General features: G+C 29.7%; 2 protein-coding genes across 2 annotated transcripts, besides 10 other annotated features; both read right to left on the bottom strand.

The window, feature by feature from the left end:
* Positions 1-113: part of a mobile genetic element that runs on past the window's edge.
* Positions 114-3,350: 3,237 nt separating this feature from the next.
* TVAGG3_0052360 (uncharacterized protein) lies at positions 3,351-3,689 on the bottom strand (the record flags this gene model as incomplete). The annotated part of the gene is made up of 1 exon (XM_051221080.1): positions 3,351-3,689. One exon carries the CDS (start codon positions 3,687-3,689, stop codon positions 3,351-3,353), a length of 339 nt encoding a protein of 112 aa, XP_051106066.1.
* Positions 3,690-4,889: 1,200 nt separating this feature from the next.
* Positions 4,890-4,927: a mobile genetic element.
* Positions 4,890-4,927: a terminal%2Cinverted (terminal inverted repeat of Banshee-A3 transposon ID:TVAGG3_0052350).
* Positions 4,928-5,525: 598 nt separating this feature from the next.
* Positions 5,526-6,584: a mobile genetic element.
* A 683-nt stretch (positions 6,585-7,267) lies between these two features.
* Positions 7,268-7,304: a mobile genetic element.
* Positions 7,268-7,304: a terminal%2Cinverted (terminal inverted repeat of Banshee-A3 transposon ID:TVAGG3_0052330).
* A 684-nt stretch (positions 7,305-7,988) lies between these two features.
* Positions 7,989-8,022: a terminal%2Cinverted (terminal inverted repeat of MuDR-4N1_TV transposon ID:TVAGG3_0052320).
* Positions 7,989-8,874: a mobile genetic element.
* Positions 8,875-12,121: 3,247 nt separating this feature from the next.
* On the bottom strand, positions 12,122-12,460 carry TVAGG3_0052310 (uncharacterized protein; the record flags this gene model as incomplete). Its single annotated transcript, XM_051221079.1, has 1 exon — positions 12,122-12,460. The coding sequence occupies one exon, from the start codon at positions 12,458-12,460 to the stop codon at positions 12,122-12,124; it is 339 nt and encodes a 112-aa protein (XP_051106065.1).
* An 871-nt stretch (positions 12,461-13,331) lies between these two features.
* Positions 13,332-13,368: a mobile genetic element.
* Positions 13,332-13,368: a terminal%2Cinverted (terminal inverted repeat of Banshee-A3 transposon ID:TVAGG3_0052300).
* Positions 13,369-13,750: the final 382 nt, after the last annotated feature.

The following is a 13,750-nucleotide window of genomic DNA, read 5'->3' as shown; positions in this document are numbered from 1 at the left end:
TATATCATAGACATAATTTCTTCAAATATAATTTAAGGTTATTTTTTAAAAAATTAGAACAGCGTAATTTAAGGTTATTGAAAAGTGACACTTGACAAATTTATCCCGCACTCTTCAAAAATAAGGAAATTTTGATAAATATCCTCATCGCTATTATCATAAAAGATTCAATATCCCTTTCGATATTTAATGACAAATTTGAAAAGGTGTTTGAAATTCTTTCGGATTTTGTTGAATTTAACCCAAAATTTATTATTAATTGTTTACAAGAAATTTTATTTAACTCTTCTTGTAAAGAAAACTTTGCCAATATTTTGAATGCATTTGAAAATTCCGAGCTTAGAATATATTTGGATGAATGCGAAGATGAAATCGATCCTGAAATTTTTGACTCTCTCAAAAATATGTATTCAATTTTAAATGAATCTAATTCTCATCAATAATAACATATGAATAAAAAATAAATGGATTTAATTTTTTTTATCAGTTTCAATAGATTACAGTTATTTTTATTTTCTACAATATCTCATTACCAAATCGTTTTAACTCTTTGTATATCAAAGAATAATAATAAGTGACCTGTAATAACCATACTCATAATGGATTAGACCTCAAATTATTTAAAATGTCAATTCAATATTATTAAATTACAATTTCTTTTATTCTAATAGATTTTAACTAGCCAATCATGATTACAAATATTGTAGCCTTCATTAACTCATAATATCGAAGAATATAACTTATATTCATGGACAATTTGTGATTAATTTCCAATAATATATAAAACCGACTCAAATTAATCATGTTGGCATTAGCGCGCATCGATGCTCAATCTACCTGTAGTATTATAAGCTTATATTCCTATTTTTCAGCATTAAAATTGTGAATTACGTAATTTTGTCATAGTTTTACGTAATTTAATTTTTTTTGATAAGAAAAAAATGACTTTAAGAAAAAACGAGATCACTCATAATCTTTTTCTCAGAAAACTGCAGAGTATACAACAAATGTACTCAAACGTGCATTAAGCACAATACCTGGTCCCCATTTCGCTCTATGGACCGATAATGGTACAAAAAATAAGAAAAATTGCAAAAACGTTCCCACTTTTTGAGAGGGATGTTTTGCAAAATAATTTTATGGACATCTCTGGAAAGTTTCATTTCAGTTTGATAATATCCAACACCTATATAGAAGAGCCTTGCTGATTTGACCTGAAAGAGCGAAAGTTAGTTTTTTGATTTGAAAACCCTGCAATTTAATATTGTTAAGGACTCAATGTAGAAATATGATATAATATCATGTAGAGATCAATCATCTTCCAAAAATCTTCTATGTATGAAAGAAAAAAATTTGCAAAACGTACCTCTCAAGAAGTGGGAACGTTTTGCACACTCTCGAAAATAAAACACAATTTCATTAATTATTATGCGAAAGGGGAATTGAACATATTTTTATTCAACCAGATAATCCTCAGGCCAACAGATTTCGCAAAGAGAATTTCCCCAAACAGTAAGATTTTTCAAAAAAAAGAAATATAATGCGAAGAATTAAGATTAATCACCGAAAAAACAACTGATTTTACTTACTTTAATGATTTTGAAGATATGCAAATTATCAGGAAGAAAGCTCATATAAAAATAAAATAATATTCTAATTTGCAAGAATGGGTTTAATGACTACGCACAAATACATAGCCTCATACATATCAACAAAGGTCTTGGGTCTCCGAGGTTCTCAATTTCATCAGAAACCGCTATATGATAACCAAGCTTACTCAGATCTACACATAAATACATAGCCTCATACATATCAACAAAGGTCTCTCTACTCTTAAGTTCCAATTCCCAAAATTTTATTTTTATATTTATTGGCAAAAGGTAAAAGTTCCAAATTATCGTATCGTTAATTTTTAATTTGCTTTCAAATTATATTTTTTGTACTTACGTTCAATTTTTATTTTTAATAAATTATTTATATTAAAATTTCGAAATATTCATAAATACATTCAATTCATATAATAATAGTCAATATCATCGTTTTGAGAAGATCAGATCCTACACAAAAACCATGGAGAGGATTGTATTTTCAATGTATGCCTCTGGTCGAGCACTAAAAGCAAAAGCTAGACAGTTTTTAACCTGTATAATAAAAATGTATCATATATCTTTTTGGAAAATAAAAACAAATTTTTATTTATTCAATATTATATAAAAAGGTGTTGATATTGCAGGTTTTTCAGTATGTTTTCCATCCCAATAAAACTCAATATTAATCGATATATCTGAAAAATACGAGGTGTCAAAGTGGTGAATTTCACCTCACTTCGTTTTGCTCCATTAAATTGACTCAATTTCATCCCTTTGCTGAGAATTTTTATTTGGAGGATAATAATCTAAATAATTCGAAATATTTGTTACAATAACTATCAGTGCTTGATTTAATGTTTGAATTTGATTGCTTCAAATTGCGCAATTTTAAGTAATTCGGCGTCAGATGTTAATTTTTTGCAAGAAGAATTAAATATATATGTGGGATTTGGTATTGCGTTTGATGTTTTGTTTGTTAATTCGTTGGATAAGGCTTTATCTGGGTTCCACGGATGAATACCATACTGATGCATTGACTTAATCACAAGCATCAATTAAAATTCTTACAATTTTTAACCTTGGTTTTGGGGTATTTGATAAATTATCTTGCTCATATGTGTAAAGCGGAACATATTTTAACCTGTTATTCTTTGATCTCAAAGATGCTGCACATCCTACATCAAATAACTGGAGAACTACTGTGCAGTAAGCTGGAAATGTCAAGAGTTCAATTCTGAAGAGACTCAAAAGTTTGCAAGTAAAATAACTTACTCGGCTGATATGATTATCACCGAATACGATATTATGCTGAGCTGCTGTGATAGCATCAAGACTTGAGCGATATCTCTGGATTTCGATAATAAAAGTTAAATTAAAGATATCCCATATCTTCTTTGTCATCCATCCATAAGATTGTCCTGTAAGGAATGCTCTCACGGAGCGGAGTTCCTGTGAACAATTTTATATTCCTGGAACAATAATAAATGGTTTCATCCGGTATCCTTCAGAATTATATGGGAAGATACTAGTAACAAGCACAAATTCATGCTCTTCTTTGGTTAAAGGAGGGTTGCTTTCAGTGCAGATAACTTTGTAACGCTTTGATGAAGCAGAGATGTTTCATAAATACTCCACTTATTCCATGGATCAATTCCTGCCGTATACTGAAATTAATGTAAGAAGTTAGCAACTGTTGCTGTGTTACAGTACTTTGCTCGTTTTTCCTCATTTTCTTTTGAGCTTTTGATCTCAATGTTGAGATCAGAGCAAACTCTGTTTAACCATGATCTTGAGGGGAGATATACTTCTAGCGAAGTAAACAATTCTTTTTCCTCTTGTTGGAAATTCGTCTGGATGAACAAGGCCAGCTAGATATAAAGCTCTGCTGTATCTATACTCCAGTAATTCGTAGGCAATCTGATAAGCTTCGATTACCTTTTCACATGCAAGACCTTTTGCTCTTTGATTGATTTCACCATAAAAATCAAGTAATTCGACCTCTGAAAGATACGATGGTTCTCCACCATTACATGTGGTTGTCCATACATTTTCCGCAATTGTATGTCGCAACTCTGCAGTTATTGAATCATCGCGTTCCATGTGAAATTCATCTTTGTTATCAGTGTAGCACTTTTTGTTTAGTCTTCTTTTGAAGATTTTACGTTGAATACGAGACAAAACTGCTTTTTCTCAATGAAGTTTACATTTGGCTTTAATGTAATTAAGACTTTTCATGTCACTTTTTGTAAAGTTCATTTTCGGTACGGAACAAATGCATATATTAATGCATTAATTCTAAATGTAATAAATTTTGTATCTTTGAAAATTTCAAAGTTAAAAAAAATTGGACTAATATTATTCGTCTTCAAATGTACTATGCAAATTAAAGTTTTTGGGCTATGGATTCTGTGGGATAAGATTATTGAAATTTTGGATGTTCCTCGAATTGGCCAGAGATTCGAGTGTCAATGCCTTGTTCCATAACATAGTAATTGTGTTTGTGACTGAGCATATTTTTTTCTAAAATATAGAGATTAAAATTGTAAAAATCTTCATTTAAGGAGTTCCTGTTAAATGATTGTGACTTGATTATATTTGTGTCGTTTTTGGTAGTCTCTTTATTCGATTTTGATGAATTTATGTTCGAAATTCGGTATTTAACTAATAAGATTCAGAGTAAAACACTGGAAATCGGATATTCTCTATGCCAATGAACTGGACAATCTGTGTGTTTGGGAGGTGAAATTCCAAATTTTTTTGAAATCCCGAAAATGAAGATCAACCCTTTATTTTTGATTAAGATATTTTACAATTTCAGATTTTTTTGAATACTTTTGATTCGGTTTTGTTAAAAGCATATCAGCTAACTTGTTTTAAAAATCACATATTTTTATGTGGTAAGACGAAATGATGGAAGTGAGGCATATCTCAATATTTTCACCAGATCTTCAGGCATTTAGCATGGATATATAATTGTTATCATGATTTGTATTTAGTAATATTATTTAATCCAACTTATCAAAGCTAAACAAGATAAGAAATGCGTTTTAATTTTTTTTTCAAACAAAATTGAACAAAAAATACACTTAGAAGATATATTTCTTTAAGTTATTTATAGTAATGGAAATAATATGGTATATCTATCATTAACATATAAGCAGATCATACCTCTCTTGTGCCATGCAATTATGAATTAAGAATTTTGTAAATTCAACTGTATATAATAATCTTTTAATTGAAAAACATCATCAGACCAAGAGATGTTAATCATGTGCATCTAATATAATTGTTTTTGTCTAGTGTTGAAAACAGAAATTCATCAAAAGTGACACCTCAGAAAAGCTATAATATTGAATTTTTGGAACTTTTGATAGAGCACGTTTTTAAATATTAATTAAAGTAAATGTATATTTAAAGATTCTTTTTAATAAAAAATAAAATTTTGAAGAAGAACACAAAATCTTCTGAAAAATAATATCACATAAACTCATATTATTTTCTAATATATAACTATTTTATATAAAAATCAAATTCAATGATCTTAAAAGCGAAGGATAAACCTCAAAATTTACGAATATAATGAGTGGGAATATAATGCTTATCTATCATAAAACCATATGAAATATCAATTTTTGCTTTACGCCTAATTTTTGACGACAATTAGCAAAAAATGTTAAATGTTAACACTCAGTCCATTTGAATATGAAAAATAAAATTGACTTTGATTAAATGTTTTTATTTATCATGCAATTCTTCTTGCGACCAAAGATTTGAATAAAATTTCAAAAAATAAGATAGCTTAAAAATAATATACGGTAGTGTTTACTAATAGATGAATAGTATATAAATTCTATTAAAATGGATTTGATCCAAAAAGATATATAAAATTTGATCATAAATAAAATTGTTTAGAAGTCATTTAAAATGATGTAATTATTCAAATTTTGCTAAAACCCATTCCTCTTTGATATATAACTCCCATTTTTGCATTTCTGGCTCGTACCAAAATTTTGAAACTTCGAATAATTCGTTAGGAGTGTAATTACTATTCGTTTTTGGATTAATATCGAGAGATAAATGTGGTGTATTGTTGTATTTTTCAATGAACTGCTGAACTGAGTCCTTGATTTGTTGAATATCATCCAACTCGTCTGGCAAAAACTTTTCTAAGCTTGGCCACAGGCGCTCCACCTTGCCGTTCTGTCTTGGCATATACGGCAAGGTGTGCTTCCAAACTATTCCGTTTTCCTGCATAACCTGGCCGAATTCACCGCGGTTTTCACCGCCGTTATCGGTCCAGATGCAGTAAGGGATAAACTCCTCTAAAAGTTTTCTTAAAATATTCGCTGTTGAGTTGGAAGACTTGTTTTTCAATAATTTAGTTTTGAGAACTTTACGTGTCATATCATTCAATATGGCAAAGAATGGAAAAGAAACATTACCGTGAAGGTAATGAATATCGCAGTGCCATATCAAATTCTTTGATATGGCACGATATTTGGTAGGTGGATCTGCTGGTTTGTAATCTCTTTTTGAAGATAAACCTGATTCCATCATAAATTTTTCCACTTGATGAGGCTTTATTTTTTGTAAATTGTCAAAAATTTGATCTTTTGTCAAATCTTCTATATTTTCAAATTCTTTTGCAATTTCTTCTTTTTCTTTCTCACAATCGGGATTTTGAACAATATTTTGAAACCTTTTAATCAATAAATAAGTTTTTGAAATTCCTCCTTTATATTGTGAAACACAAGAATTAATTAATTGTTTTTGTTCAAATGTTGGTGGATTTGGTTTTCTGCCGCGACTAACTTTTGGTAATTCGATTTCTTGAAGTTGAAATGCTCTTCTTATTGTATTTTCGGCAACATTCAATTTAATTTTACCATTTTCCAATTCAACTTCCTTTCCCACACTTTTGTAATATTCACCTTCTTCTATTCTTCTTTTAGCTTCAAATAGCCATTCTCTGTTTATAGATTTGGCAGTAGTCATAAAAGTGGTCCTTCTTTTGTGATAAGATTCAAATTTGAATGTGGATGATAAATAAAAATCAAAAATAATTGTTATAATTTAAATGAAGAAGTAATTTAAAACGATTTTATTTATGATCAAATTTTATATATTTTTTTGGATCAAATCCATTTTAATAGAATTTATATACTATTCATCTATTAGTAAACACTACCGTATATTATTTTTTAAGCTATCTTATTTTTTGAACTTTTATTCAAATCTTTGGTCGCAAGAAGAATTGCATGATAAATAAAAACATTTAATCAAAGTCAATTTTATTTTTCATATTCAAATGGACTGAGTGTTAACATTTAACATTTTTTGCTAATTGTCGTCAAAAATTAGGCGTAAAGCAAAAATTGATATTTCATATGGTTTTATGATAGATAAGCATTATATTCCCACTCATTATATTCGTAAATTTTGAGGTTTATCCTTCGCTTTTAAGATCATTGAATTTGATTTTTATATAAAATAGTTATATATTAGAAAATAATATGAGTTTATGTGATATTATTTTTCAGAAGATTTCATTCTATATGCCTATGAAAAGTACTCTCAAAACTAACTTTTTCCTAATTATAATTAAATCTAGAATATTGTATTATGCTTAGTGTTATTTCATTTTTCTCATTCAATTTAGAATTTACAAATGTCAAAAATTGAGAGCTGTCACTTTTGATGAATTTCTGTTTATTACATAGCATTAATAAAAAAATCATTTGTTCTGATTAATATTTATCCAATAATAATATATATTCATTTTTGAATTTAATTAGCTTTTTTAAAGCTTAATATTTAATAATATTATTATTCAACATTCTTAATAAAATAAGATATATGCTTTATGTCTAATATATGTTTTGTAGAAATTTCGAGGAAATATCAAGGTTTCAACATCACTTCACTTCCACCATTTCGTCTTACGAAAGTTTAATTGTATGATTAAATACTTGGGCCATTCTAATATTTCATCTTTTTGAAATCGATTTTGCTCAATAGGATATGTATTAAAATATTTTTCCAATGCATCCAATAAATTATCCGTGCCATTTATTGATATATCAAGAAAGTCGTTTTGTTTTGTTTCTATCGGGGTAATACGATGTGAAAAGTGACAAAAATATACTATGATTTATATTTCATTGTATAATAAAGTCGAGAAGGGAGTCCTAACCTTAAGAAAGGGCTCTCTTCTCGACTTTCTGCTGCAATCTCACTCGAATTGCGCGTATATACTGCTTCTTCATTAGAAGTAGTATATACGCGCAACAATATGCCATGGCAAGTGCACTTGTCGCCACTTTTAATGTTTCTCAAATGCAATGCGGGAAGGAGTGGCAATATAGTACTTGGGTAGTTCTGGAGTTATGTGTTAGGAGAGGGAACAGGACAAATTTGCCACACGGCACTTTTTTTTAAAAAAAATTAATGGAGCGGAGCGATACCTGCTGCAGGAGCCCCAAGGCTCCCAATCATTACGAAAAGGGAGCCTCAGGGCTCCTGAGAATCCATCAGCAGAGGCCTTTTCATTTGGCCTCTGCTGATCAAAGATTCGGCGAAGCCATTCTTCGTCTCAGGAGCCCCAAGGCTCCCAATCATTACGAAAGGGAGCCTCAGGGCTCCTGAGAATCCATCAGTAGAGGCCTTTTCATTTGGCCTCTGCTGATCAAAGATTCGGCGAAGCCATTCTTCGTCTCAGGAGCCCCAAGGCTCCCAATCATTACGAAAGGGAGCCTCAGGGCTCCTGAGAATCCATCAGTAGAGGCCTTTTCATTTGGCCTCTGCTGATCAAAGATTCGGCGAAGCCATTCTTCGTCTCAGGAGCCCCAAGGCTCCCAATCATTACGAAAGGGAGCCTCAGGGCTCCTGAGAAACCTCTTTGAGAAGGTTTTCTTTAAGAAAACCTTCTCAAAGATGATTGTCAGCATTCACTCAAAATCTACCAAGAGTTTCAAAGTTTCAAATCTATCTGAAATGAAGCTTTGAATCTCTTGTATATCTAATTGTAGAGGTACCTTTTCAAAATGTCTTCTATTGATTAAATTTAATCAGTAAAAGTCATTTTGAAAAGGTACATCTCTATAATTGCTATTGAGCATTCACTCTTGGAACCTTGGAGCTCTTGTGTAGTGCATGAAAACTCCAAATTAGAATAAAACATATATCATAGACATAAAAATATAATTTAAGGTTATTTTTTAAAAAATTAGAACAGCGTAATTTAAGGTTATTGAAAAGTGACACTTGACAAATTTATCCCGCACTCTTCAAAAATAAGGAAATTTTGATAAATATCCTCATCGCTATTATCATAAAAGATTCAATATCCCTTTCGATATTTAATGACAAATTTGAAAAGGTGTTTGAAATTCTTTCGGATTTTGTTGAATTTAACCCAAAATTTATTATTAATTGTTTACAAGAAATTTTATTTAACTCTTCTTGTAAAGAAAACTTTGCCAATATTTTGAATGCATTTGAAAATTCCGAGCTTAGAATATATTTGGATGAATGCGAAGATGAAATCGATCCTGAAATTTTTGACTCTCTCAAAAATATGTATTCAATTTTAAATGAATCTAATTCTCATCAATAATAACATATGAATAAAAAATAAATGGATTTAATTTTTTTTATCAGTTTCAATAGATTACAGTTATTTTTATTTTCTACAATATCTCATTACCAAATCGTTTTAACTCTTTGTATATCAAAGAATAATAATAAGTGACCTGTAATAACCATACTCATAATGGATTAGACCTCAAATTATTTAAAATGTCAATTCAATATTATTAAATTACAATTTCTTTTATTCTAATAGATTTTAACTAGCCAATCATGATTACAAATATTGTAGCCTTCATTAACTCATAATATCGAAGAATATAACTTATATTCATGGACAATTTGTGATTAATTTCCAATAATATATAAAACCGACTCAAATTAATCATGTTGGCATTAGCGCGCATCGATGCTCAATCTACCTGTAGTATTATAAGCTTATATTCCTATTTTTCAGCATTAAAATTGTGAATTACGTAATTTTGTCATAGTTTTACGTAATTTTAATTTTTTTTGATAAGAAAAAAATGACTTTAAGAAAAAACGAGATCACTCATAATCTTTTTCTCAGAAAACTGCAGAGTATACAACAAATGTACTCAAACGTGCATTAAGCACAATACCTGGTCCCCATTTCGCTCTATGGACCGATAATGGTACAAAAAATAAAGAAAAATTGCAAAAACGTTCCCACTTTTTGAGAGGGATGTTTTGCAAAATAATTTTATGGACATCTCTGGAAAGTTTCATTTCAGTTTGATAATATATCCAACACCTATATAGAAGAGCCTTGCTGATTTGACCTGAAAGAGCGAAAGTTAGTTTTTTGATTTGAAAACCCTGCAATTTAATATTGTTAAGGACTCAATGTAGAAATATGATATAATATCATGTAGAGATCAATCATCTTCCAAAAATCTTCTATGTATGAAAGAAAAAAATTTGCAAAACGTACCTCTCAAGAAGTGGGAACGTTTTGCACACTCTCGAAAATAAAACACAATTTCATTAATTATTATGCGAAAGGGGAATTGAACATATTTTTATTCAACCAGATAATCCTCAGGCCAACAGATTTCGCAAAGAGAATTTCCCCAAACAGTAAGATTTTTCAAAAAAAAGAAATATAATGCGAAAAGAATTAAGATTAATCACCGAAAAAACAACTGATTTTACTTACTTTAATGATTTTGAAGATATGCAAATTATCAGGAAGAAAGCTCAATATAACAAATAAAATAATATTTAATTTGCAAGAATGGGTTTAATGACTACGCACAAATACATAGCCTCATACATATCAACAAAGGTCTTGGGTCTCCGAGGTTCTCAATTTCATCAGAAACCGCTATATGATAACCAAGCTTACTCAGATCTACACATAAATACATAGCCTCATACATATCAACAAAGGTCTCTCTACTCTTAAGTTCCAATTCCCAAAATTTTATTTTTATATTTATTGGCAAAAGGTAAAAGTTCCAAATTATCGTATCGTTAATTTTTAATTTGCTTTCAAATTATATTTTTTGTACTTACGTTCAATTTTTTATTTTTAATAAATTATTTATATTAAAATTTCGAAATATTCATAAATACATTCAATTCATATAATAATAGTCAATATCATCGTTTTGAGAAGATCAGATCCTACACAAAAACCATGGAGAGGATTGTATTTTCAATGTATGCCTCTGGTCGAGCACTAAAAGCAAAAGCTAGACAGTTTTTAACCTGTATAATAAAAATGTATCATATATCTTTTTGGAAAATAAAAACAAATTTTTATTTATTCAATATTATATAAAAAGGTGTTGATATTGCAGGTTTTTCAGTATGTTTTCCATCCCAATAAAACTCAATATTAATCGATATATCTGAAAAATACGAGGTGTCAAAGTGGTGAATTTCACCTCACTTCGTTTTGCTCCATTAAATTGACTCAATTTCATCCCTTTGCTGAGAATTTTTGTATTTGGAGGATAATAATCTAAATAATTCGAAATATTTGTTACAATAACTATCAGTGCTTGATTTAATGTTTGAATTTGATTGCTTCAAATTGCGCAATTTTAAGTAATTCGGCGTCAGATGTTAATTTTTTGCAAGAAGAATTAAATATATATGTGGGATTTGGTATTGCGTTTGATGTTTTGTTTGTTAATTCGTTGGATAAGGCTTTATCTGGGTTCCACGGATGAATACCATACTGATGCATTGACTTAATCACAAGCATCAATTAAAATTCTTACAATTTTTAACCTTGGTTTTGGGGTATTTGATAAATTATCTTGCTCATATGTGTAAAGCGGAACATATTTTAACCTGTTATTCTTTGATCTCAAAGATGCTGCACATCCTACATCAAATAACTGGAGAACTACTGTGCAGTAAGCTGGAAATGTCAAGAGTTCAATTCTGAAGAGACTCAAAAGTTTGCAAGTAAAATAACTTACTCGGCTGATATGATTATCACCGAATACGATATTATGCTGAGCTGCTGTGATAGCATCAAGACTTGAGCGATATCTCTGGATTTCGATAATAAAAGTTAAATTAAAGATATCCCATATCTTCTTTGTCATCCATCCATAAGATTGTCCTGTAAGGAATGCTCTCACGGAGCGGAGTTCCTGTGAACAATTTTATATTCCTGGAACAATAATAAATGGTTTCATCCGGTATCCTTCAGAATTATATGGGAAGATACTAGTAACAAGCACAAATTCATGCTCTTCTTTGGTTAAAGGAGGGTTGCTTTCAGTGCAGATAACTTTGTAACGCTTTGATGAAGCAGAGATGTTTCATAAATACTCCACTTATTCCATGGATCAATTCCTGCCGTATACTGAAATTAATGTAAGAAGTTAGCAACTGTTGCTGTGTTACAGTACTTTGCTCGTTTTTCCTCATTTTCTTTTGAGCTTTTGATCTCAATGTTGAGATCAGAGCAAACTCTGTTTAACCATGATCTTGAGGGGAGATATACTTCTAGCGAAGTAAACAATTCTTTTTCCTCTTGTTGGAAATTCGTCTGGATGAACAAGGCCAGCTAGATATAAAGCTCTGCTGTATCTATACTCCAGTAATTCGTAGGCAATCTGATAAGCTTCGATTACCTTTTCACATGCAAGACCTTTTGCTCTTTGATTGATTTCACCATAAAAATCAAGTAATTCGACCTCTGAAAGATACGATGGTTCTCCACCATTACATGTGGTTGTCCATACATTTTCCGCAATTGTATGTCGCAACTCTGCAGTTATTGAATCATCGCGTTCCATGTGAAATTCATCTTTGTTATCAGTGTAGCACTTTTTGTTTAGTCTTCTTTTGAAGATTTTACGTTGAATACGAGACAAAACTGCTTTTTCTCAATGAAGTTTACATTTGGCTTTAATGTAATTAAGACTTTTCATGTCACTTTTTGTAAAGTTCATTTTCGGTACGGAACAAATGCATATATTAATGCATTAATTCTAAATGTAATAAATTTTGTATCTTTGAAAATTTCAAAGTTAAAAAAAATTGGACTAATATTATTCGTCTTCAAATGTACTATGCAAATTAAAGTTTTTGGGCTATGGATTCTGTGGGATAAGATTATTGAAATTTTGGATGTTCCTCGAATTGGCCAGAGATTCGAGTGTCAATGCCTTGTTCCATAACATAGTAATTGTGTTTGTGACTGAGCATATTTTTTTCTAAAATATAGAGATTAAAATTGTAAAAATCTTCATTTAAGGAGTTCCTGTTAAATGATTGTGACTTGATTATATTTGTGTCGTTTTTGGTAGTCTCTTTATTCGATTTTGATGAATTTATGTTCGAAATTCGGTATTTAACTAATAAGATTCAGAGTAAAACACTGGAAATCGGATATTCTCTATGCCAATGAACTGGACAATCTGTGTGTTTGGGAGGTGAAATTCCAAATTTTTTTGAAATCCCGAAAATGAAGATCAACCCTTTATTTTTGATTAAGATATTTTACAATTTCAGATTTTTTTGAATACTTTTGATTCGGTTTTGTTAAAAGCATATCAGCTAACTTGTTTTAAAAATCACATATTTTTATGTGGTAAGACGAAATGATGGAAGTGAGGCATATCTCAATATTTTCACCAGATCTTCAGGCATTTAGCATGGATATTGTAATAAACAGAAATTCATCAAAAGTGACAGCTCTCAATTTTTGACATTTGTAAATTCTAAATTGAATGAGAAAAATGAAATAATACTAAGCATAATACAATATTCTAGATTTAATTATAATTAGGAAAAAGTTAGTTTTGAGAGTACTTTTCATAGGCATATAGAATGAAATCTTCTGAAAAATAATATTCCCACTCATTATATTCGTAAATTTTGAGGTTTATCCTTCGCTTTTAAGATCATTGAATTTGATTTTTATATAAAATAGTTATATATTAGAAAATAATATGAGTTTATGTGATATTATTTTTCAGAAGATTTTGTGTTTTCTTCAATTTAATTTTATTTTTATTAAAAAGAATCTTTACAAAATATACATTTACTTTAATTAATTTTAAAAAACGTGCTCTATCAAAAGT

The sequence above is a fragment of the Trichomonas vaginalis genome, chromosome IV (assembly GCF_026262505.1).
Source record: "Trichomonas vaginalis G3 chromosome IV, whole genome shotgun sequence".
NCBI classification, from domain to species: Eukaryota; Parabasalia; order Trichomonadida; family Trichomonadidae; genus Trichomonas; species Trichomonas vaginalis.
This window is presented reverse-complemented; position numbering and strand designations above follow the sequence as displayed.